This window comes from Vitis riparia, chromosome 9, assembly GCF_004353265.1.
Source record: "Vitis riparia cultivar Riparia Gloire de Montpellier isolate 1030 chromosome 9, EGFV_Vit.rip_1.0, whole genome shotgun sequence".
NCBI lineage: Eukaryota > Viridiplantae > Streptophyta > Magnoliopsida > Vitales > Vitaceae > Vitis > Vitis riparia.
This window is the reverse complement of record NC_048439.1, coordinates 16837513-16863409: the sequence shown is the minus strand read 5'-3', so window position 1 is coordinate 16863409 and position 25897 is coordinate 16837513. Positions and strand designations below refer to the sequence as shown.

The 25897-nt window shown below is 31.8% G+C and overlaps 1 protein-coding gene across 1 annotated transcript; it reads right to left on the bottom strand.

Annotated features, from left to right (window-relative positions):
- Window positions 1-6936: 6936 nt before the first annotated feature.
- Window positions 6937-9859, bottom strand: LOC117922754 (putative receptor-like protein kinase At1g80870). Its single transcript, XM_034840960.1, is given in 2 exon segments — window positions 6937-8176; window positions 8179-9859. Coding segments are annotated over 2 exon segments (2295 nt in total). The 5' UTR covers window positions 9620-9859; the 3' UTR covers window positions 6937-7322.
- Window positions 9860-25897: the final 16038 nt, after the last annotated feature.

Below are 25897 nucleotides of genomic sequence, written 5' to 3'. Positions count from 1 at the left end.
CATAAAATGTCCTATCAAGGAGAGGAAGAGGTGCTGTGTACTTTATAATAGGTACCATGGATGTTAAAGTGGTATATTTGTACAATGGAGTTCTTTGGTGAGAGAATGTAAGGGTTGGTATAGAAGCATTAGGTAGCAGTACATCCAATCCTAATGGCTCATTTTTTTGAACCCATGATACTTGTATTGAATGCTTATATTCTTTTTGAATGAGAGGGATAAGGCTAATTCTCTAGAAGATCAACCTTTTTGAAAGATTAGAAAAATTAAAATCTAACTGAGTTAATATAAATTCTCCTATGAGATCATTTGACTTTGGCTTAACTTGAAGTCTCAGGGGGAGGAGGGTGGTGAGGGGTTAATATAGATGCATTAAGAGGGAGGAGAGGTGATACCAATGATGTTGATGCTCAAGTAGAGGAGGGTAAATGATAAGGAAGTCTCACATGGGGTAGGGGATGGGAAGTGGGCTGCAGGGTGCTTTAGGTGGAGGTGTAGATGTAGATGGTTGAAATTGAGGGAGGATGGATGGTGTAGAGGTTTTAGGTGAGAGTGAAGGGATTAGATTCGAAGCCATAGGTGGGTGTAGGGACAACAAGGTATATGACTCAAACGATGGTCTAGTAGCTAATGTAGATGAACTAAGTACATGTCATCGACTAGCTTGCTCATCGCCTCTCCCTCAACCTCTAATGGTGTACCCTAATGGCAATGGTCAATGATCGTGGGCTGTTACCTATTTTTCTTTTCCATATTAACATCATCGTGTTTCTTTACAAATTCATTTTGCTCATGCATTTGCAATTTGCATGTTTATTAGGGAGTGTATTTGAAGGCTTAAAAGTGATTTCAATTGGCCAAGTCTTCTTTGTTCTATAATTTAATGCTTTCATTGTTTGGTCAAATTTTCAAATGCTATTTATATGATGTTAGCCTATTTCCCAAGTAAGCAGCCACATCCAAAAATGTATGTATATATAAAAAGATTAGAAAGGCTTAATATTTTGTTTTAGTGATTAGTAAGATGTGATAAGAATGTTAAGGAGTGTCATTGAAAGTGAAGACAAAGGAGAAAAAGATAAAAGAGGAAAGTGAGTAGCTTAAAAGGAGAGAAAGATTACTTACACAAATCTCTATATTGAGACAACCATGGATAAGTATGGTATGACCAAAACCATGTCTCTTTATATAAAACAAGAGCACCCATAAAAGTTATGATGGCAAAGGTTCTATGAATCTTATTTATTTTTTGTTTGAAATTAAAAAAAATATAATAAAAATGATTCAAAAGCTTTTTACTTTTTAAATTCTTTTTACTTAAAAAAAAATATATTTTTTACCCTAATTGTTCTCCCTTATCTTTCCAACTTTCCCTCAAACTTTTTCATCATTGAAACATAACTTTAATTTTTTTTTTACCTAAGTTATTGTGTTTCTCTCTCTACTATTCATCATAATTGGATCTCCTTAATCCTTCCAGCATACTTTCTGTATCGCCATCTCTCCACTATCATGGACTACTTGCTTCATGGGTTGATTAATTTTCTATCTATTCAAACATATGTTGAGGCCCTTTTTTTTTTTCCATGTATATAATTTCATTAACAAATAACCTATTTAGGAAGGTAAAAAAATAAAAAATAAAAAATAGAAAAGAACTTATTATTTAATGACTTGAGTTGATTTTTAATTAATTATATTTAAGTTGTTAACTTAAAAACTTATTACTTAATTTTCACTGAGAAAATTAACTTAAAATTTATTTTAAATTATCAATAGACATATTCATTATCATAAATTATAATTAGGGCAAATGAGATTGAGTAATAATATAGGTCGTGGAGGTAACAGGATAAAAATGTAAAATGAAGATTTGAACCTAAAAATAAGTTAACTTAAAGTAGTTTTTTTTTTTTTTTTTTTTTTTTTACTTTAAGTTATATTATTAAGTCATTTTATCAAACATACTTAATTTACTTAATGACTTAAATTAAGTTATTAAATCACTTTAAGTTATTAAATTGGTTTACCAAATACCCAATAATTTTGTGAACTTTGTGCTCTAATTAGTGAGATGAACACAAAATTCTTCCACTTTAATTAATATGGGGTTTTAGCACCCAAAAATGACCATATTCTTGACTAACATATCACTTCATTTTTGGTATTGGCCCTTACAAAAAAAAAAAAAAAAAAAAAATAATTATTTATGTAATTTTGTATAATTCAAAAATTAACTCATTATATTTGAAACTAATAATAGTTATTTTCTTTTCATATACCATGAAACAATTTAATTTTTTTCCCTAACAAAAAAATATCAATTACCTCCCTAATAAATTTGCTCATATCTAATATAATATATATATTTAAAAAATAAAAACAATTTTATTTAACTTTTCACATTATTTGTTGCATCTAATAAACATGGTGGCATGATTAATGGGTGCTTTTGATTTTGATTTTTATTTTTTGATAAATAAAACTTAGATTTAAGATTTTTTTTTAAAATTAATAAATTGGGTTGGTATTATAAATAAGATAAAAGTGATTGCTCAAAGAGAAGGGTTGTGCCCATCATGCACACACTGCTCATACAAAATTAAAAGATTTTCACAAATGAAGGATATGGACGAAGTTATTTAAGAGAGAAGAACATTTAATTATATTAATATACTAAGATAATGTTTTATGTCTTTGAATTCAATTTAAATTTAAGTTGGGGCAGAAGTTAATACGAAGTTATATTAATATACGAAGTTATTTAAGAGAGAAGAACATGCTTTATATTAATACAAAAGAAAGTCAAATATAATTAAAATTAGTTAAAAATTTATGAATTTTAAAATTATTTAATTTTTATGTAATGAAGGAAAATAAGTTAAATGAGTTTCAACAACCACATGAAAATAATTTATTAACTTTAAATTTAATTTTTATTTTCCTTTACATTTTCTTACTTTTTACTTTTCCTTTCAATTTTCTTTCCCTCACATTTTCTTTCATATTTTTCGAGAACCAAACATAGCCTACATTTTGTTATTCTTCTTATTGTTAAAATTATGTTTGAGATAGTGTTAATCATTGAATAAGTAAAACTAAAATTAATTATTGTTATGGAGTTATTGAATCTCATCTTAGAAATTGTATTTTAAAGATAATTATGACATTTTAAAAATATTTAATTAAATAAAATTCTATTTCATGTATCACTTTTGAGGAAAAGCAAGGTTTTCTTATTTCTTAAAAATATAAATGAATCACATTGGGAGGTGTAAGATCCGTATATGCTCTTTTGAAGAAGGCTTAAATTTTATAGTTTTTAGATGCTAAAATATTTTAAATTTAGAAATTAGATGAATGTAATTTTTAAAAAATGATTATCATTTTTCTTTCCATTCTTTATGATTAGGAAGAAGATATTTGAAAAACTAATAATTTGAAGAAAAAAAAAGTAATTTAACATATTTTCAAATATCCTAAAATCTCAAAATTTATTACAATTTTATTTTATATGATTAAATTCAATATTTAAAAACTAATATTTTAAAAAATTGTAATTTAATATATTCTAGATGTCTATGTAGGGAATTAAACCGAATTCCCAACCCGTGAGAAACAAAATTAAAGAAAACACACGCCAAAGAAAAGATAATCACACGCACAAGACAGTATTTACGTGGTTCGGCAATTTGCCTACGTCCACGGAGTTGCAGGGATATCACTATTATCAGGGAAGAATTCAGAGTACAACCTGGCGGCTACAATATTCTCTCTATATATATAACACGACAACCCCACCACACTAAAAAACCCTAATCAGAAAGGGTGGTTCCACAATGGGCTAAACGGCCCAACAGGCCTCAATAAATCTCCCATTAAAAAGCCATGCAATATTATTCGGGTCGGGTCGTCAAATTGGATCAAACAAAACTAGGCTCCACAAAGCCCAACAGTCTAAAATACTAAGTAAAAAAAATGATGATATATAATTAGTTAGGAAATTGATAATTGGGTAGTAATTAGAGTTTCCAATTATACTTGATAGCTAAAAAAAATGTTAAAAAAATGTTCTCGGTTAAGTTTGATTAGTTACTCATCGATCTTAATGTGGTGGATCTATGAATTTATGTTTAAAATGCTTGTTCAATTATTAAGATTAATTAATCAATTTTTAAAAGTTTAATCTAAAGGAAAATATCAAACCTTAATTTTATCATATAGAATTATTGGTTCTAATGGTTGTTCAATGGAGAGTGAGTTATGTTTTGAATTTCCAATGGGAAAATATTTGATTAGAATTGATAATAGTTATTTTTAAGTCTAATGCAACTTGCTTTTAGACTTAAGTTTAAAAATCAAACGATCCTTTTAAGGTATATTTGATTCATTGATATGATAGGAGAAGGATAAAAAATGTGATGATATGTGTCATCCTATATTTGATTAACAATGGTATAGGCAATGCGTCAATAATTATTGCAGAATGTATGATTTTTAGAAATAGTGTGTTAGCTGCTAAAAATAATGAATTCTTAAATTTAGAAATTGAAGGTGATTAAAAAATAGTAATAGATCATTATAACAAAAAAAGTAACATCCCTAGTTCTATTATGTTGTTAATGAAGGGTATTTGAAAGATAACATAAGACATTTTTCCTTGAAAATACATGTCAATGGGCAAACCTCGCGGCTTCACCTGTGCCTTCCACCCGACGTTACTCATTGAAAGGCCTGTGAGCCCTCCTCATGCATTGAAGTAATTCAAAAGAAAGCAAAGAAGAATGGAGCGAGGAGGCTCATGGTTATAATGTTTCAATATATATGAAGTATATAAAAATATGAAGAAGAATATATAAGAAACACTTGGTGAACGAAGGGACTCATGATTGAAGATGTGGATATAAGAAGTGAGAAAATATGAATGTTTCGGAAATCCAATAATTATATTTGATTATATTCTTTATAATATTTTATATATTATAGTAGAATGATTCTTTTATTTGTTGATATAAGTATGATTGGTCAAACAACGTTAAAACCTCAAATACCTCTGTATGACTGTTTAATTTTTGTGTTCTTGAAATAACATTATTTGTATTAAAGTTATATATATATAAAATAGCAAATCAATATAAAGCCTACTAGGATTTTCATGGGAAATTTGGGGGACCCATGAAATTGAAGCCAATTGAGTAGGCATGATGCAATTAGAGCAAAGCTTTGACCTCCATGTACTCCACTCTACACAAAATGTGGCCATCCTCACTTATGAGATATGGATTTGCATCAACTGCCATAATAATAAATTCAATTGGGTTGTGTCAAAGGATGAAGTCATTTACTATTTCATGAACATTTCATAAAATCTTAATATATTTAATAACAAATTATGAAACTTCAAGTAACTAAGTGTTGATCAATGACTTCATAATTTATGATTATCATTCTCAATCATTATTGTGAATCAACTGTTTATTTTGCAAATTTAATGATACAAATCATAAGCATTCATTCATAAAATTAAAAAACATTTCTTCACAAAAAGTAAGATTGCCATTATGGTGTATGGTTGATGATTGAAACTTTTGGTGGTTGTTGGGCAGTCAAACAAAAATCAAAGGCATGAATAAAGGAGGAAACATGAGTCATAAATGGAGTTATGAAGAGTGAGGCAGTATATAATTTAAAAGCTTTGCCAACCCTTTTGAATAGGGTACTTGGAAGTCAAAATAAGTCCTTAAATGACTCATGGATCTCTTTTGTACATTAATTTTGTTATGTCCCCATCAAAAATTCAAACAAGAGAACTTGTTTGGGGCTTTGGAGGGTTTGGTTTTTGGCATTTTATTCCACCCACCCAATAAATGTTGTAGGCAAGTGCCTGGTTAAGATTGCCCCTCTATCCTACCTCACTTAAACCATGCCTGCATCCCACATTACCTAAACATAGGGATGACAATGAAATTGAGTTTTTCGACATCCATTTCAGTCTATTCTCGTAGAACGAGATTGGAAGAAATATAAGATTAAGAATAAGTTTGAGGATTTTTTTTCTTTTTTTTCTTTTAATCTAGGTTGCTAAATTCGTGATGTCTCAATTATATATATAATTAAATAAAAAATAATTTAATTTAATTTTTTATTTTTCATTTTCAATACATATAAAATAAAAATTACCTTTTATAAAAATAAATAATAAAATTTATAATATTTATAATTTATATTTATTTTTGGTATAATACAAATTTTTACAAAAATATTACATGAGATAAGATGCGGTGGTTATGAGAAATTCTTTTATTTTCTGTCTATTTTTTGGGGAGGAAAAATAAGAATAAGTCTAAATAATCAAATAAGATAAGGGTGATGCGTTCCAATTGTGTCTTGTTACCATATGACATTCAACAAAGATTCTATGCTAATTAAGATTATTTTTAAAAAGTAAAATAAAATATGAATTAAAAATAAAGTTTTGTTAAAGATGGAGTATAAGGTGATGAAAAGTGTTAGCCTTATCATTGATATGAATTTTCACTGCCAAACAACCTGAGAGTTCCCTAAAATCATCTATCTGAGAAAAAATAAAAATAAAAATCTACTGAGTGTTTCCTAAAATCATTCTTCCTCTTCAACTTTCTTCCACCAATGATTCAATGAATCAAAAGTTCAAAACATAACATCCCCAACACCTTAAGGCCCTCATTATGATTGTTTTTTTTGTTATCATGTAATACCCACGTTGGATAGGAAAGAAAATTTTTGACCACGACATCTCTTCTTAGTCAAGTAAGCATGTTTTCAAGCCGTGAGAACTTTTTTGAGTCCATAACTAATAATACCTACTTAATTAGGTGCAAATCGTTATCAATGGTATCAAAATCGATCCTTGATCTCGGTGTGATACTATGTTTACATTTTAAAGCCGTGAGACTCTTTTGAACAAGAGTGAACAATATTTACACACTTAATTGCGAGTAGTTACAAATCACTTCCACCAAAATAAGGTTAAAGTTCAAAAACCAATAACAGAGACTATTGGTGGTGATATTTACAGACTAATAAAAGTAGTAAACCACTCCATCTATGGAGATACAGGTGCTTAATGGAAATAGAAAAGAGGCAGAATGTAGAATCCTCCCACTTGGGCATGGTTTCTAATCATCCTCTCCCAAATTCAACTGCAAATCCTGTTCTCAAGATTATGAAAATAAAAACACCATCCATCTAGATTTACAAAACAACGACACAATCCTCACAGTGAAAAGTGTTTTTTCTTTCCACTTTGCAGAACCTGAATTGACAAATTATGAAAAGCAAGATCAATAGGCTGGAGTTTCAGAGCCTGCACTGGCCTTGTGTTTCCTTCTGGACCTGCTGAACAATTTGGAAGGTGGAGAGGGAGAGAACTCAAAAGGGAGTGGGGGGAGATCCATCTCCCCTTTCAGAATCTTAACAATCTCCCCAGTGTCGGGCCTCAACTCTGGTATTTTCTGCAGACAAGTGAGCGCCAAGTTGATACACAAGCTCGCTTCGTCCTTACTGTACCCGTCTTTCAATCTCTCGTCCACGAGTTCTAAAATGTTTCCGGCTTGAGCTAATTGCCTGCACCAACTTATCAAGTTTGCTTTCTCCAGCTTCATGGGGGAGGAGAGAACGTGTAGTGGCCTTCTACCGGACACAATGACAAGGATCAAAACCCCTAAGCTGTAAATGTCGGCCTTTTCCATCAAGTATCCGCACCCACCATACTCTGGGGCGACATAACACAAGGTCCCCCTCATGCTGGTTGTGCTGCTCAGCTCACGGCTGAAGAGGTCTCCGCTCCACATCTCGCTACCAGCAGAAGGGGTGTTCTTCTTCCTCCAGCCCCTTCTGAAACTGAACTCCATATTTGGGTCATACTCGTTCTCATTCTGATCCCCAAATTTCCTCCTCCTCCTCCTCAGCTGAAACCTTCTTCCCAGATCAAGATGTGGCATTCTGAAGCCCTTCTTCCACCTGGTCTCCAGCTTCTTCATCTTCTTCATCTTAGCACCCTTCTTGCTAATCTCTGCAAGGTGCTCCTCCTTCCACCATTCCTGCATCTTCCTGTGCTTCTTCTTGGTTCGGGTTTTCCAGCCCTTGGTTTCTCTCTTCTCGAACCCCTTGTTAGCATTTTCAATCCCAACTTCCCTAACTGGGATTCCTCCAACCTAATGGAACTATCCAAATTGGAGTTTTGGGGTTTCGCGGGGGAGGGGGAGCACTTCTTCTCCTCCTCCCAATCCGGGTTTGCAGAAGGGCAAATCTGACTCCCAATCCACTCCATAACATAATCTTTACTGCACAACTCACCACTCCCATCCTGCCTCCACCACCAATCTTTCCCCCATTGTTTAGATCCGGCAGAAACATCATCAACAACTGAAGAAGCATTACCATTCAACTCCTTACTATGCTCAATGCTGCAAGGCTCATCATCATAGGCGACAAACTTGTTCCAATCTTCGCCCCCACCCATGTCCACACACGACACCTCCTTTCCTTTCCCATTCCCAGTCCCATTCCCAATCTTGAAATCACCCTCACTCGCCATATTAGCATTGTAATTGAGTGAATTCAAGCTCAAACTCTTCACATTGTAACAACTCCTACTATTTTTGGAAGAAGACGAAGCTTGCAAGGCAAGAGCAAAGTCTACCTCATGCGCGCTATCCGCCGGTGTTTCTGCCCCACCCCCGGCTAAAGCTAAATTTCCCGACAGCTCTTGGCTCTTCCACAGCTCCTGGCTCCGACCCAACTCCTGACTGAACATCTCCACTCCGAATTCCCCCTCCATTTTGCTTCTGGACAGCCCGAAATCCGAAAGCTTAGCTCGATAATCGGAATCGAGAAGCACATTGCTGGGCTTTACATCGCCATGAATCACCGGCGGGTCGCACTCCAGATGCAGAAACGCCAGCGCTCGAGCCACATCGTTGATAATCTCGAACCTCTGTTCCCAATTCAGGCTCATATTCAAATTCCCATCTCGAAAAAGCGCCTCTTGCAAGCTTCGATTCGGCATATACTCGTAAACGAGTATTCTCTTTCCCTTTTCAGCGCAATACCCCAAAAGCGACACCACAAAAGGCGATCTGAGACCACCCAGCACCATCAACTCGTTCTGGAACTCACGCTCCGCCTGAAACGACGTCGCGTCGAGCTTCTTGATCGCCACGGACTTGCCATCGCGCAGCACGCCCCGGAACACCGTGCCGGAGCCCCCTTTGCCGATGGCGTTTCCGGCGTCGAATCCATTAGCGGCGGATTTGACCTCTTTGTAGCTAAACCTGTGGAGCTTGAGAGGAGCTGTGGAGTCAAAAGGACTGGTTCTAGAGCGGTGAACGAGAGAGTACCAGAGGTAGAAGACAAAGTAGACCAATGCAAAGAGAATGAGAACAGTGGAAGAGATAGTGATAGCCAAAAACAACACCTTTGTCCTGAAAACTGAAGTGGGTTCGGGGTTGAGCTTGGAGGAAATGGGCGGGAGGGCATGGTGGCCGAGAGAGGCTGTGTTTGGGTTGGGTTGGGGGTGTTTGGTTTGAGAGAAAGATGAAGAGAAAGACGGTGAAGAAAAGGTGGTGGAGATTTTCATCTCCAGAGGAGGTTGCTTTACAGTTGGATAATGAAAATGGATTAATCATAACATTATTAGGATTAATATAGATTAATGGATAGTTGATGTTGGAAATTAAAAATATATAAAGGGAGAAAGGGACTGATGGAGGGTCCCCAAGGTGCTTTTGACTAAAGGAAAAGGCTTTGATTCAGTGAAACAGGGAAAGACAAAGAAAATGGAGGGAAGAAGAAATAGTTTACAGTGGGGGAGAGAGAGAGAGAGAGAGAGAGAGAGAGAGAGAGAGAGAGATGGTGGTAAATTTTTATCTATTTTCTATTGGTTTTAGGCTTTAGGTGCTAGATTCTTTGGATACCTTCCCAATCTCAATTAGGGTTTTTGACTTTTCATCATTTCGTTACGGGTTTGTCTGGTTATGGTCCTTCGTTTATTGGCAAATAAAAAGACAAGCATGGGGAGTGGGGATGAACCCGGTTTGGCCTATACAGTAACCCGACCCGGTTTTGTTCAACGGATATGATTTATGACGGGGGTTTGATACTGATAAGGGTTCTGAAAATTTTGGAGCGGTTTCGGGTCGGGTTTGATTTAAAAATGTTTTGTTGGTTACTTGCAATGTGAATGCTTGAAGAGAACGATATGCTTATTCTTTCCTTCAAGTTTTTAAATGAATGGTACTTGAAAATTTTAGTGGATGGTGTTGGTGTTTGTCTTGTTGTTTCCCCCCCAAATATTTTGAATTTATTTAAAATTTAAATAAGAAAATAAAATCCAATGTTTTCCATTTTTTATTTAAATAATATATCTAAAAATGAGACAAGACTTAAAAAAAAAAAAAAATTGTCCTAGCACATATGAACCCTATTAAAAATTCAAATAAAAAAAATAAAACATTTGAATTTATTTTCTCCTGTAAAAAATATAAAAATGTTTTCTGAAATAATTGTCAAAAAGACTTTTAAAATATTCTTATATCGATAAATGCATGGAAATATTTTAATTCCATAAATAAAATTATAAAAAAAGCATTGAATTTTAGGAATATTTGACAAAAATAAAGTTTAGGAATATTAATTTCTTAAACATGTGATAAAAGACACACTCTTGCATAGAACTTTAGATTACAAGATCTACTTTGCAAAACTATCTACCAAAAAATGAAGGAAAGTGAGCAAAAAGGCAAACATAAAACTAATTCAAAAAAGAAATAACTTTAGGCATAAACAAACAAACAAGTCTTATGTTCTAACATGTGCGAGACATATCATACAAAATAAAGTAAAGCAATCGGAGCCAATAGATAGGAAACATACAAAAAGAAATCCACTTTACTATTGCCCAAAATATGTCACTTTAAAAAATGTATAAAGGCACAAAAAGAAAAATAATTAGTTCAAGAAACAAAAACCATTACATGGCAAACTTTCTTAGTGGGATTCATTTGAGAAAGTTTGAGATATTATATCACGAAACTATTCTAACTTTTTTCTAATTAGGATGACAACAAGCGATTGGTGATGAGTGGCCCATTTTAATCCCCTTTTGTTTACTTAAAATAATTCCTATTCTCTTCCCATTAAAAAAATTAAACGAGGAGGGATGACATAGGTATAAGAGTTTTCAAAACTTGTCCCGCTCCATCCCATCTAACTTTTAAAAAAAATTAATTTAATTTTTTTAATTACATTAAAATAAATATATTTTATAAATAATTAAAATATTATAATTTTTTATAACTTGTTGTAAAACAAAGTGAGAGAAGAAGAAAGCAAGAAAAAGAGAATAGAATGCACCGGAAAACTCAATGGAATTTCATTAGGGATCCCTTCATTTTATAGGGAGTTACAAAAGATATTTATGAATGATCATTCATAAGTTACCATAGTGGTACAGAATATCATATTTTATAACACTCCCCATTGGATGCTTATAAAGATACGGTAACTACCTCACTAAAAAACCTTGCTAGTAAAACCCAGTGGGACAAAACCTGGACAAAGGAAAAAAGAGTGCAGCATATCCATATTAATATTCTCCCCCTCATGTAGACATGATTATGGTTTCTTCAACATTTCAATTGGTAGATCTCTCAATCTTCGCATTCCAATGTCATATCTTAACTTTTTCAATGTGGTCGAAGATAACGCATTTGTGAATAGATCTACTAGATTATTGTATAATCGAATTTGTTGAACATAAATCTCACATTTTTTTTGGAGCTCGTGCGTATAGAAAAATTTAGGGGAGATATGTTTAGTTTTGTCACCTTTTATGAATCCTCTTCTAATTTGTGTTATACAAGTAGCATTATTTTCATGTAACTTGGTTGCATTGCCTTTGATTGAAGGTAATCCACATATTTCTTGAATATGTTGGATCATTGACCTTAGCCATACATATTCACGACTGACTTCATGAATTGCAAGAATTTATGAATGATTTGAACATGTGGCTACTATTGCTTGCTTGACTGATTTCCAAGATATTGTTGATCCATCATAAGTAAAAGAAATATCCCATTTGAGATCGAGCTTTATGTGGATATGAAAGATATCTTACATCTGCATACCCAATCAATTGTGATTTTGATTCTTTTGAATAATATAAGCCCATGTGACTTGTTCTACGAAGGTATCACAATATATGTTTAATCCCATTCTAATGCCTTTTAGTTGGGGCAAAATTGTATCTTGCTAGCAAGTTGATAGAGAATGCTATGTCTGGTCTAGTACAATTTGCAAGATACAATTTGACTGGATGTGATTTGTCCATATAAAATCGTTTTAATACTTTCTCTATATATGCCGATTGATGGACTAATATGCCATTTGAATAATGCTCAATTTGCAGGTCGATACAATATCTTATTTTCCCTAAGTCTTTCATTTCAAATTTCTTCTTTAAATAATTGGCTATTTTTGTGAGTTCTTCAGGAGTCCCTATAAAGTTCAAATCATCCACATATACTGGAATTATTGTAAGCCCAATTTTCGTTTCTTAATAAAAATGCATGAGCAAATTGAATTATTCATATATCCTTCTTTTAACAAACATTCACTCAAACAATTATACCACATGCGTTCGGATTGCTTTAATCTGTATAGAGATCTTTATAGTTTGATTGAGTACATGTTTTAAGGTTTTGGATTAGTTGCTTCAAGCAATTTGAATCATTCAGGGATTTTTATATATATGTTAGTATCTATAGACCCATATAAATAGGTTGTAATAACATCCATGAGACTCATATCTAGTCCTTCAAAGACTATTAAACTTATCAAGTATTGAAATGTGATTGTGTCCATTATAGGGGAATAAGTTTCCTCATAGTCTACACCGGGCCTTTGAGAGAAACCTTGAGCAACAAGTTGTGCTTTATATCTTATGATTTCATCATTTTCATTTCATTTTTTCATAAAGACCCATTTATATCCAACAAGCTTTATGTTTCCAGGTGTATGAACTACAAATCCAAATACCTCTTTTTTTGCTAATGACTTTAGCTCTATTTGGATTGCTTCTTTCCATTTTGGCCAATCATTCATTTTTTGAAATTCATCCACAGTTTGTGGTTTTTGATCTTCATCATTTCTCATGATGTCCATAGCCACTTGGAATGCAAATATATAATCTATGATAATGTCACTACAGTTATTTGTTTCTCTCATGTGACTCATTGAGATCTCTTCAGTTCTAGTTACGGGCATTTGATTAATTTATGCCTCTTCAGGGGCTAATTCTTTATAAGTTGGGTTTCATCATTCGACCATTTCATATTTGTGAACTCTTCAGGAGTACTAAGCTTTTCATATGTTGTTCATTTTCTTTTTTCTAGGAACTGAATCCTTTGAGCCAATAGGTCTAACACGTTTCAGGTGTGTCTTAGATTCACTTGCTATGACATTCTCCAATTGTCCTTCAAGGACATTAATATGTGCTGGGGCATTCATAGCTGGCACGTGTGACTTAATTTGTTACTTTCTTTATATCTATGAAAGCATTAGGTAACTGATTTGCAAGTCCTTGCAAATGAACAATCCTCTAAACTTCTAATTCACACTATCTTATACAAAGATCAAGATGAGACAAGGAGGATTCATACCATGTAATGTCTTGCCATTCTTTTGGAATTGAGTTACCTTCCTCTAATGGCGGGAAAACATTTTCATCAAAATGATAATATGCAAAACAGACATTAAAAACATCACCTGTGAATGGTTCAATATAATGAATAATGGAGGGAGAATTAAAACCAACATATATACCAAGTTGGTGTTGAGGACCTAACTTGGAAGGTTGAGGTAGAGCTATGGGAACATAGAAAACACAACCAAACATACGTAAATGTGAAACATTTGGTTGGGAGCCTAAAGCAAGTTGTAAAGGTGAGCATTCATGATTAGTTGTAGGATGAATTCGAATTAAAGTGGCAGCATGAAGAATAGCATGCCCCTAAGCAAACAAAGACAATTTTGTTCTAAAGAGTAATGGTCTTGCTATTAGTTGCAAACGCTTAATAAGAGATTCAACTAATCCGTTTTGAGTGTGGGCATAAGAAACAAGATATTCAACATCAATACCAACTGACATACAATAATCAAGAAATGTTTGAGATGAGAATTCACCAGCATTATCAAGACAAATTGTCTTAATAGGGTGATCAAGGAATTGCGGCTTGAGTCAAATTATTTGAGAAAGTAACCTAGCAAAGGTAACATTTCTAGTTGAAAGAAGACAAATATGAGACCAACGAGTTGATGCATCAATTAAAATCATAAAATAATGAAAATGTCCACTAGGTGGATGAATAAGTCCACAAATATCACCTTGAATACGTTCTAAAAAGGTTGGTGATTCATATTAAACCTTGGTAAATGATGGTCTAATAATTAATTTGCCTTGTGAGCAAGCAACACAATTGTAATCATTGGGCATTAGAATCTTTTGGTTCTTCAAGGGATGTCCAAAAGAATTGTTGATAATATGAGGCTTTATGGATAATCTTGGATGTCCAAGACTTTCATGCCAAATCATAAAAGTTTTTAAGTCACAGAACTTTTGGTTCATGACAACATATGACTCAATGGGTCTAATGATTGTTTGATATAACCCACAAGAATAAGAAGAAAGCTTTTCCAAGATGTGTTTTTTCCTAGAAATAGCAGAAGTAATGAGAAAAAACATAACATTTAATCATAACAAACATTTTCATCACCAATTAGATGGTTGATTTTTTTATTAGGATTCTCAAAGAAATCTGAGACATTTAAATGGGTTAAATCTACTGGGCCATCACTATCAATGAAGTTTATTTCAATTTTCTTTCCGTTCGCTTTTATTGAGGCTTGATAAAGGTCAACCAATGCTTTGAAGTACGACAAGTATGTGACCAATGTCCTTTCATACCACATCTATGACACTTATTCTAATGAGCATGTTTCCTTTGTGGTTCTATCCCCTTTTCAGGTTATGCCTTTGAATTATTCCATTTTTGGTGGTTTGAGTTTCTTTTTTTTTTTTTTTTTTTAATTTTTTAATTTTTATTTTTTATACTTTGAGAACCACTACGATGAGAAGAATTGTGTTTACCATGACCTCGACCGCGACCACGTCCTCTATCTTAGCCCCGTCCATATCCACATCCTTGTCCATGTCCAAGAGTTTGAACACATGTGGCATTGACTTCAGGTAATGACACAGACCCATTAGGATGAGATTGATGGTTTTTCAGTAAAAGCTCATTATTTTGTTCAACCACAAGAAGACATGAGATCAATTTTGAATATTTCATGAAATGACACTCTCGATATTGCTGTTGCAGGAGCACATTCGAGGCATGAAAAGTCGTAAATGTTTTTTCAAGTAGATTTTCTTCAGTGACTTTTTCTTCACACAATTTTAATTGTGAGCTAATTTTGAATAAGGCTGAGTTGTAGTCACTAACAGACTTCAAATCTTATAATCTCAAGTGCATTCAATCATAACGTGCCTTTGGAAGGATTACGGTCTTTTGGTCGTTATATTGTTCCTTTAGATTATTCCAAATGATGAAAGGATATTTGACCGTAAGGTATTCACCTTTTCATCCTTCATCAATGTGATGGCGAAGGAATATCAAAGTTCTGACACGATCTTGTAGGGATGCGTCATTTCCTTCTTTAATGATATTTCCAAAATTCATCACATCTAGATGAATTTCAGCATCTAGAACCCAAGATAAGTAGTTCTTGCCCGAAATATTGAGGACAACAAATTCAAGCTTTGCAAGGTTTGACATTATCTGAAAACTATATATAATATTAATTAGAAAAATATTTCAATTATTATAATAAACTATTAATCTTTGATCGTAAATTTGTGCATAGCTTCAGGCTATGAACTTTCATTATGTAGATTTGTACATAAGTTCAGGCTATGAACATTGTTTTTTATAGCTTTTGGCTATATAATATTGTTTGGTATAATTTCTAGTTATATAGTATAATTAAAAATAAATAATTAGGGTTCATATGCATAACTTCTGGCCATGTATTTATAATTTTGTAATTTTCCCCATAACTTTTAGTTATAGGGATTGCTTTATGGGATTACATATATTTTTCATAACTTCTGGTTATGAATTAACCTTATAATTTATAATTTACCCCGTAACTTCTGATTATAGGGATTATACATATTTATGTATTCAAATAAAATAAGTGAAAATAGAGAGTCAAAGGGTAATAAAATGGAAAATCATGATATAAGTTTATCACATACTTTTTTGTGAAAAAGAAAAGATAAGAGTCTTTCTATTTCTCTGAAGAGAAGAACGTCTTTTCATTTCTTTGAATAGAAAAAAATATTTCTATTTCTTTTATAGAGATTATTCGTACTGATAACATGTTGTAAAACAAAGTGAGAAAAAAAGAAATCAAGAAAAAGAGAATAGAATGCATGCGAAAACTCAATAAAATTTTATTTGGGGTCGTTCCATTTTATAGGGAGTTACAAAAAAATACTTATGGGTGATCATCTATAAGTTACTATAGTGGTACAAAATCTCATATTTTATAATATAACTTATTTTATTAAAAAGTATTTTATTATATATATATATAGGAAAATAAAAATTAAATTAGATTAATTTTTAAAATTAATTTTATATATAATCGAGGTAGGATGGAATGAGACAAAACAATACTTAAACTTACCCTAAACTCATCTTGGGTTTTAAAAAAAAATCTCAAACTCATTTATAATCTGTTTATTTAAATTTCAAATCCGTCCCATTAGGATGGAGTGGGTACCCAATAAAACCCATTCATTGCCATCCTTATTTCTAATGATTAAAATTGAAAAAAAGAAAAAAGAAAAAAAAAAGAAGAAAAACCTAACATTGGAAGGAATTATCCCAAAACTCAATTTTCATAGTTGGGATCACCTTACAACACACCTATAAGACGTCCTTTGTTTTAAACAACTTTCAGGAAAACGAGTTTTAATTTAATTTGGTAAAAATGGAAAATAATTTGCTGATAATAAAAAGGCTTAAGGTTTGTTTGCTAGTTGTTTTTAAGAACAATTTTTGTTATTTAGAATAAAAAAAATAAAAAGTATGTTTAGTAACCAAAAAATTGTTTTATGTTTTTTGTTCTTAAAAATATAAAATATGATATTTTTAAAGAATATCTTTTAGTTGTTTTTAATTATTTTCACTTGTTTTTTAAAAACTGTTTTAAAAAATAATTGCATAAATATATAAAATGATTAAAAATAAAGTATGTACAAATTATTTTTAAAACCTATTTTAAAATGTTAATAATAAATTAAAAATATTTTAAATTCTCAAATAGACTTTTATTTTACAAAATATCAAAAAATCGATTTTAAAAACTATTTTTTAAAACTGTTTTCAAGAATAGTTACCAGAAATTAATTTTCTTGGATGACAAAAGTCAACTTATTATTTATTTCTAAAATTATAACAATAATAAAAAAGTAACAAAATACATATATTTTTTTAGAATATTGAAGAAGATGCATGGCCATGCATGTGGGTACATGGGGAGATTAAATTAATGTGAAAATGAAACATCAAACAGTCTCATCATGCCCAACAAATAACATGGATATCAATGGATTCTTCCTCCATAGGTTTATAGAAAAAGATGGAGGCTACAACCGCCCCCCTCCCCCTTTTCTTTCAATCATACCATTAACTCAATCCCCACGTTAAATCACACAGTGGAAACCCTAACTTCATATGACAAAAAAACATTCAAACAAAGATAATGCCGAAGGCAACAATGGTCTCAATGTCATCTCCAAAATTTTGAAAGACAGCACAAAACATCAAAAAAGAGAAATTGTGCACGTCATATATGTACATTAAGTCAATTTTAAGAGCCGACCAACCATTTCGCATTCATTTCAGTCTTGGTAATGTTGAATAAAAATTCACAAATTTTGAAGCTATCTTTGCTGTTGAATATATGTCTTTCATGTATTTTAATTGTTAATTTTAAGAGAATTTCTTTTGATAATGAATATTATATATGATATGTGCCTTTTTATTTTATTTTTTATAGGATGATTAAAGAAAATTTTTAGAAATATCTCTATAAATAAAGAGAGAAGAAAAAAGAGATAAAAAGATGTGATTGAAATGTTTGTAGAAGCTATATATGAGGAAAAGATAGAAAGCAGCTCATTGAGTAAAGAAATTTGAATGTTCTAGCCCTAGGTTCAAGATGTAAATAATATGAATGAGGAATCATAAAATTATCTAGGTTATTTAGGTTATATTTTTATTCCCAAAAAATATAAAGGAAAGAAAAAAAAAAATTAAAAAAATGATTTTTTATTTTTTTATATTTGATTGTAATATAGAAAATATTATAAGATTTTAAATTATTTAATCTTTATTTCGAAGAGTTAAAATAAATAAAATGAATCTGAAATAATATAAAAAAGTAATCTATTGACTTTAAATTTATTTATTTATTTTTTCACTTTTTATTTTTTTTATATATATAGAAGCTTAAAAATAAATAAAAAGAAAAATTCATTTGGATTAGAAAATGACTAACAAAATTTTTTAACAATAGATAAATGGATTATTTTCAATTAGATGATGGAACATGAATATGGTTCATTGTGTAGTGCTACAATGAGGTACTTGATGGTTTCTCCATAATGTTAGTTTCTCTTATTGATATATTGTGGTACATAGCTTATACTTGTGGCCCCATTGAATATAAAAGAAACGTGAAGCAATTTAGATATTTTTTAAGGACTTAAATGCAAGACTTAGTAACAAAGTAAGGACAATTAGAAAAGTTCAAATAAAATTTAAGAAAAGGTATCATCATACACTTAAAAGTTTGGTATAATGGTGCAATACAAAATGATTAAAAAAAAGGAAGAGAAAAGTAGGAAGGCCATTATTGAGAATGTTTGAAGATTGCAAAGTAAAGGAACTTATAAAAAAAGAGAAAGTATTTTAATTAGAGAAATAACTAATTAGAGTTTCAATTAAGTTCATCTAATTCAAGTTACTTAAGTATATTCCATTTTTTGTTAGCCAATACACTTGAAAGCATTTGACCAAAATGGTAGAAGTGCAACCATATTTTAAGTGTGGAATTACGCTCATTAGGGTTTAACTTGAAGATTAAACTTAGATTTGAAGTTTCATTAGACTAATATAACATGTTCTAGAGAAAAAAAGAAAAGAAAAAAAAAAGGGTTTTTCCATGCATTGGGCAAGTGAAGAAATGAAGGAGACTTATGATTGAAGTCTAGCACACCAATTTTTTTTAGTAATTGGTAACCTAAAGGATGATGTTATATTTAACTTTTTGAGTTGAATAAATTCTGGATTTGTTTAAAAGTAAATTTGGATGGTTTCATAACTCTTAGAAAGTCTTTGGTTGGCAAGAAAATAAGGAAAAGTGTGGTTGTTGGCCTAGACAACACGCTGCTTGAAGGGTTAGTATATCATTTCACATGATCCAATGAGAAAGTAGTATATTGGTTAATGGAATTGACGTAAATTGAGTAGATAGTATAGTTTTGAAGTGATTTAATAAATTTTGATGCGTTTTGTTGATGGATGTTTAGGCTTGTATGTTGTGTTTCATTAAGCTTATTTGCAATAAAATATTAAGTTTGTAAATATTAAGTTTGAGTTTAGAGTGTGGAGAGCTCGAGTTTAGTGAGTTCTATGGTTTTCGTTAGATTAAGAGTGGGTGAGTAATCTCATGACTGTTTATTTTCAATTGATTTTAGAACTATATACATATTGGAAACAATGGGATCATAGGGGCGCATGCTCTTTAAATCCTAATACTTTCTAAATCCTAAGGCTTCTAGATTTAATTAGAGTGAAAACATCATATAGGAAAGCTTAGATCTTGGCACTGTTAGGATAAAACCCTTAAAAGTATGACATGATGTAATAAATTTGGAATTCATTATTTATTTAATGACGTTCCAATTTGACTTTTATCTATCCTTTCCATGTATTATACTTTATGAGCATTCTTGTTTGCATCTTTTGCATTGTACGTAACTTAGGTACATTAGGAGTTGCACAAAAGATCTAAGTTATGAGTTCCTTGCAAATAGATGAGTTGTTCACAATCAGTTCATGGGTCTAGGCAACCCATTAGAGGTTGTCGTGCACCACCTCCTAATTGGAGGGATGGTTGGTCTTAGCTATCGGGATGGGCTTTTCATGGTGAGTGCACTAGTGTGTATGGTTACACATTGGACAAGACTTCTAGTGAGTCATGACTTAAGGCTATTAAATAGTCATGACCCCACCAAGTTACTTCATTGTGTTGTCTCTCAATCTTGAGAGAATATTGAGCTTATGCTAAAATTAGCAATGACTTTGACCTACGAGTAAGATCATAAGCTGATCATATATTCCCTATGAATTTGGTCACTATTGATGGAAGCTGGTAGCAATAGGTATTCTCAATAAAGACACCATGATATCTCTTGGGATTGAGACAATATGTCTCCTTAGGTGATCCTAAGGAGGTGTGTTCATGGAAACTATGGCCGTAGTAGTTCCTTAAGTGGAACTTGACATAGACTCTTTGAGAGCTAAGACATGTTAATTGAACACACAATAGAAGGATATGTAACTTAAGGATAGTAGAGTTAGTCTTGAAAGACTGATAGCTTTCACCTTATTAGATTGTGGACACCAGTTCATGAGGAAATTGAACACAATGAATAGCAAGTCATGGACCTAAGCACTTGGTGTCTCGTTGTTATTTATATAGGATATTGGAGTTTAGTTGATTCTTTGTAGTATTATGTTGAATCAACTTTAGAATTGGTTTACGAGGGAGCCAGTATTCCTATGGGTCCCAGTGGTCCACACTCTGAGCTTATATTCCTTGTTGGCATGGGTTATGAGGGTCGGATTGACTCTACTTTCACTTTTGTGCATAAGGGTGTTTTGGTAATTATCTAAGGTTGCATAAGGTTAAGTGAACAAGGTATCTGGATTGGGCTAATTGATTACTTAGTAAACCCTATTGGGTTAATTAATCAATTAGAACCCATTTTGGGCTAGATTAAGTGACCCAAACCCATGTGGGCTCAAGTCACTTAAGCCCACTTAGGAACCCTATAAATACCCCATAGGGGTTAGGGTTTCCATAGCTTTTGTCTTCCATCATCTAGAGAGATTGAGAGCTATAGTCTCCACCATCTTTTTTTCCTCACGGGAAGTATGCCAAGATTAGGGTTTGAGTCATCGGGCGGAAGACTTCGGGTTTACGAGACTTCTGCGATTTCGATCTTCATCTTCACCATATGGATTTGATTTGAGAGCATTCGAATTTAAGGTATGATTTTAGTTAGCACTTTTTGAATCCTTTTAAAGTATAAAAATGTTATTTTTTCATTGTGTATAGGATTTAGAAAAAGCCTAGGATAGTTATGGATGTTCTTAACCTGATCTGGACTTAGGAAATAGAGAGATCTGGGTTTTTCCCATTAGGTACTATAAGAACTTTACCTTTGGGTTCTTAGATCCTACTCTAGTTGATGTAGGGATATAAAAAACCTTGAGATCTTCCACCTAATTACTCTATCTTTAATCTTTGGCACATGTGTAGAGTAACTGCATATGTAAGAGGGAGAAAGATGGAGACTAGGGCTCTTTCTTTGAAAGAGTTGAGCGAATGATTTGGCTAATCCTAAACCTTAAAAGGGTTTATATGGTCTCTTTTATGGGTTCAATAAGAGACTTTGACTCAACTTGAGTTTGAATAACTTAATCTAGCTCCTTGGATCCTAATTAATAAATTAGCATTATTAGGTTTCAATTTATTAATTAGCCAAATCTAGAAAGAACCTAAAATAATTAATTATTAATTTTGTGCAATCTTATGCTTTTACCAAAATACCCTTATGCATACATTTGACTAAATCTCCAATTTCCTTCAAACCTTTGTACTAAAAAAGATAGTGAGCTTAAGTGAGGACCACTTAGACCTATAGGAAAATATTGGCTCTCTTAGAACCTAGTTCTTAACTTGATTATACACTTCACTAAAGAGAGTTAACAACACTCTAATACCCTATAAAATTAGAAAATTAATTAAATATGATTTCTCGGGTTTGTGAGCTACTATCCACTACATGCAAACTACCCATGAACTACTATTTGTAGTTTAATGAGGTAGAAGTTATCAACCTTACAAGATTACCTTTACCATCCGTGAGTCTTAGATCCTCTTATCAAGTGATCAACTAACATACTTTAATCCACAAAGAACATATGTTAAATCCCACTTAAGGAATTACTGTGAATGTTATAAATTTCATGATCATAAGTTCTTAGGATTACTCAAGGGAATAACATTGTCTCAATCCCATGAGATATCATGGTGCTTCTATTAAGAATACCTATTGCCACATGCCTTGATTAATAGTGACCTAATGGATAGGGAATATAAAACCACCTTAGGATCTCACATTTAGGTTAAAACCACTAAAGACCTCAACACAAACTCAATATTCTCTCAAAGTCCATGTAGCATAGTACCATGGCGAAATAGTGACTACTCGATAGTAAATGTCATGATTTACCGTAGGTCTTGTCTAATATGTAACCACACACACTAAAACACTCATCATGGGAAACTCATTTTGATGACCAAGCTAAGTCATCTCTTCAATTAGGAAACAATGTATTACAACCTTAGATGGATTACCTAAGTAGATGAACTAACTGCAAATAACTCATCAACTTGCAAGGAACCCATGATGTGGATCTTTAGTACAACTCCAAAGGCATATGTCATGTACAATGCAAGTAAGGCATGTCTAAATGCTCAAATAAATATTAATGCAATCATGGATAGAAAAGTAGAAATTGAAAACTCACTTCTTACATCATATATTGTTTTTAAGGGCTTTATCCCAACAATTTCATATACAATATGTTAGCTTTAATAATTAGGATGTAACATGTTTTATAACATATATTTTGCTCGGTTAAAGATGCATGAATTTTAGAAATGTTATTTAAACTAAATACGATATTTTACTTGTATATACGATATTTTACATTATGTCTTACTTGTATTTTACTTCCCCTTTTAGGAAATGGGAGTGGTAAGGAAGAGAATATAGAAGTTTTAGATCTTTTGTTAGGGGAGGGGGGAGGGATTGAATAGGTAGTAGTTCTCAATTGTTAGCTTAAAAAATTCAAAATTTAAATTTTTATGAGTTCTTTGATTAGAGTATATTCAATTAACAAAACCAAGAACTTCCAACTGTACATGGGGACAAGTGATTTATATGAAAAACTGCTCACAAAGCTTCCTAGAGACCTTTTATATGTAAAACCCATGTGATTAACAGGCTGCAGAGCAAAGTCTACTAAAAAGAAGGAGCAAGTATATAGAATTAGCTGATAGACACTACTATCCTTGAGACTTACACTATTATACTTGTTCTCAGGTTCACAATACAATACCTATGTGCTCTTTAGATGCAATGTACTCATGAACTTAATGAATAATGATACTTATTTTTTAGAGCATTAGTTACACAAAGAATAATAATGTTGTACTTAGGTGCTTAGAAAAGAATAATCTCTCCATAGAGGCATTTTTATACTAGTTAAACCTTAGTGGAGTTGAGTTGATTTTAGAAATCATAGTATAAAAAATTCATTTTTTTGGAACTCAAAGAAATTGGAAACTTTTCAAAATTGGTCTAAATTAGGTTCGAACACTCAAGTGACATTCAAGGGCGCTTGAGTGCTCCTTAAATTTGCTTTTTTATTTAAGTTCCATACACAATTTTCTTATAAGTCTAGTATATGCCAATTTTATGTCATTACTCTACAATTAACTCAACCCTACTTACTTGTGTTATCTGGAGATGAATTTGTAGCAATCATGAATCTTTAATGGAAGTGTAAGTTATGGGAAAGTATGTAAAGTTTTAAAAATGAATGGATCACAATTATCAAATTAATTATCCTAACAATCTCCCCTTTGTCAATTTTATGACAAAATATTGATGATAATCTTCCTTTTGTGATTTCATAATTTAAGATCTTTTTGAGGGACAATTTCTTTTTAATTTTATTTTTTCTCTAATACAAATTACAAGTTTGAAATCTTATGTTATAGAACTACTTCGGAGGAAGGGGTAGTGAATAGGTAGTCCTCAATTATTAGCCACAAAATTTAATTTTTGATTTTTTATAATATCTTTAATTATAATACATTCAATTAAAAAAACCAAGAACTTCCAATAATCTATATGGAAAACCACCCATAAAGCCTCTTAGACACCTTACAGATGTAAAGACTGCAGATAAACAAACAACAAAGTAAATTTAAAAAAATATGAATGATGAAGTACATAGAATTACCTTATAGATGTTACTATCCCTAAGACTTGCACTATTAGAACATATACTTGTCCTCATATCCTAAACATAACACTTTTCTTTGGCAATATTTTAAAAACTAGAAAAGATCATTAATTCATTTGAATGAACCATCGACTAGAGCCTAGTTTGGTTTAGTTCAATTCATTTGGTTGAAAAGAGTTGAATCAACATTGAATTGATCCACCTAGTAGTCCAACTGCTAAATCGATGGGTCAACTCAACTGGTTCAAGAGCTGATTTTTTTTTCAAAACTCATCCAATGATTTGACATATAAATGCCCATTGTTATCCTTCACCCAAGCTCATACCTAAACTATACATAGAAGTATATAGAATTACTTGATAGACGTTACTCTCCATAAGACTTATACTATTAGAACCTATACTTGTCCTCATATCCTTGACATAACATCGTTGTGCTCCTTAGCAATGTTTTAAAAATTGGATTAGACTAATCGATTTAATTGGTTAGATAGAAGATTGGAGCTTGGTATGGTTTAGTTAGGCTCATTAGGTCGAAAATGAGTTGAACTTGTATTGAATTGGTCCACCCAATGGTCTAATTATTAAATTGATGAGCCAACTCAAGTTCTTGAGCTAATTTTTTTTTTCTTCCCAAAACTCATCCAATGACCTAACATGTAAATGCCTACTTTTAAGCCAAACTTTTTTTTTTTTTTTTTTTTTCCAAATTCCCATTTATAAGTCAAATTCTTCACCCGAGTCCATACTAGAACTACACTAATGAATGGCACATCAACTTTATAGGCTTTTTTTTTTCTAGGGCAAAAGGTCATAGATAATGGGATTTGAACTTGGGTCTTTTGTAAGCAAAATCATATAGCTATTGAAATCCAAACAAATTGAAATAATAAAATATTATTTTATCTTAATAATTAAAAAAATTAAAATACTAATAATTTAATAAATCTTTGTGTTATCTATATCATAATTTAAATTGCCAATATTGATGATGATAAAATGATTAAATATGTTTAAAATTTTTAATTATTTGTATATTTTCTAATTTCTTATAATTATTTATTATTTTAATAGTATATCAATTATATTTTTGCGACATCATTAGTTCTACCATGATTAAACCATTAGTCCAACCATTGAATTGTGAATTGATAACTTTTTTGGTTTAATAATGGGTTTGCTTTTAAAATCATTGCTCCTTAATGGACTCCTCAGTGGCGTGAGGGGACGTGATCTACTACCACAAACTTAATGAACAATAATTTTTTTTTATTTTTTATTTTTTATTTAGAGCATTGGTTAGGTGTAGTTTATACCTTATAAAAGAGGAAGATATTACCTCCCATTAACCTACACAACTATCCTTGTAATTGAAGTTAAGTATAATCCCATTA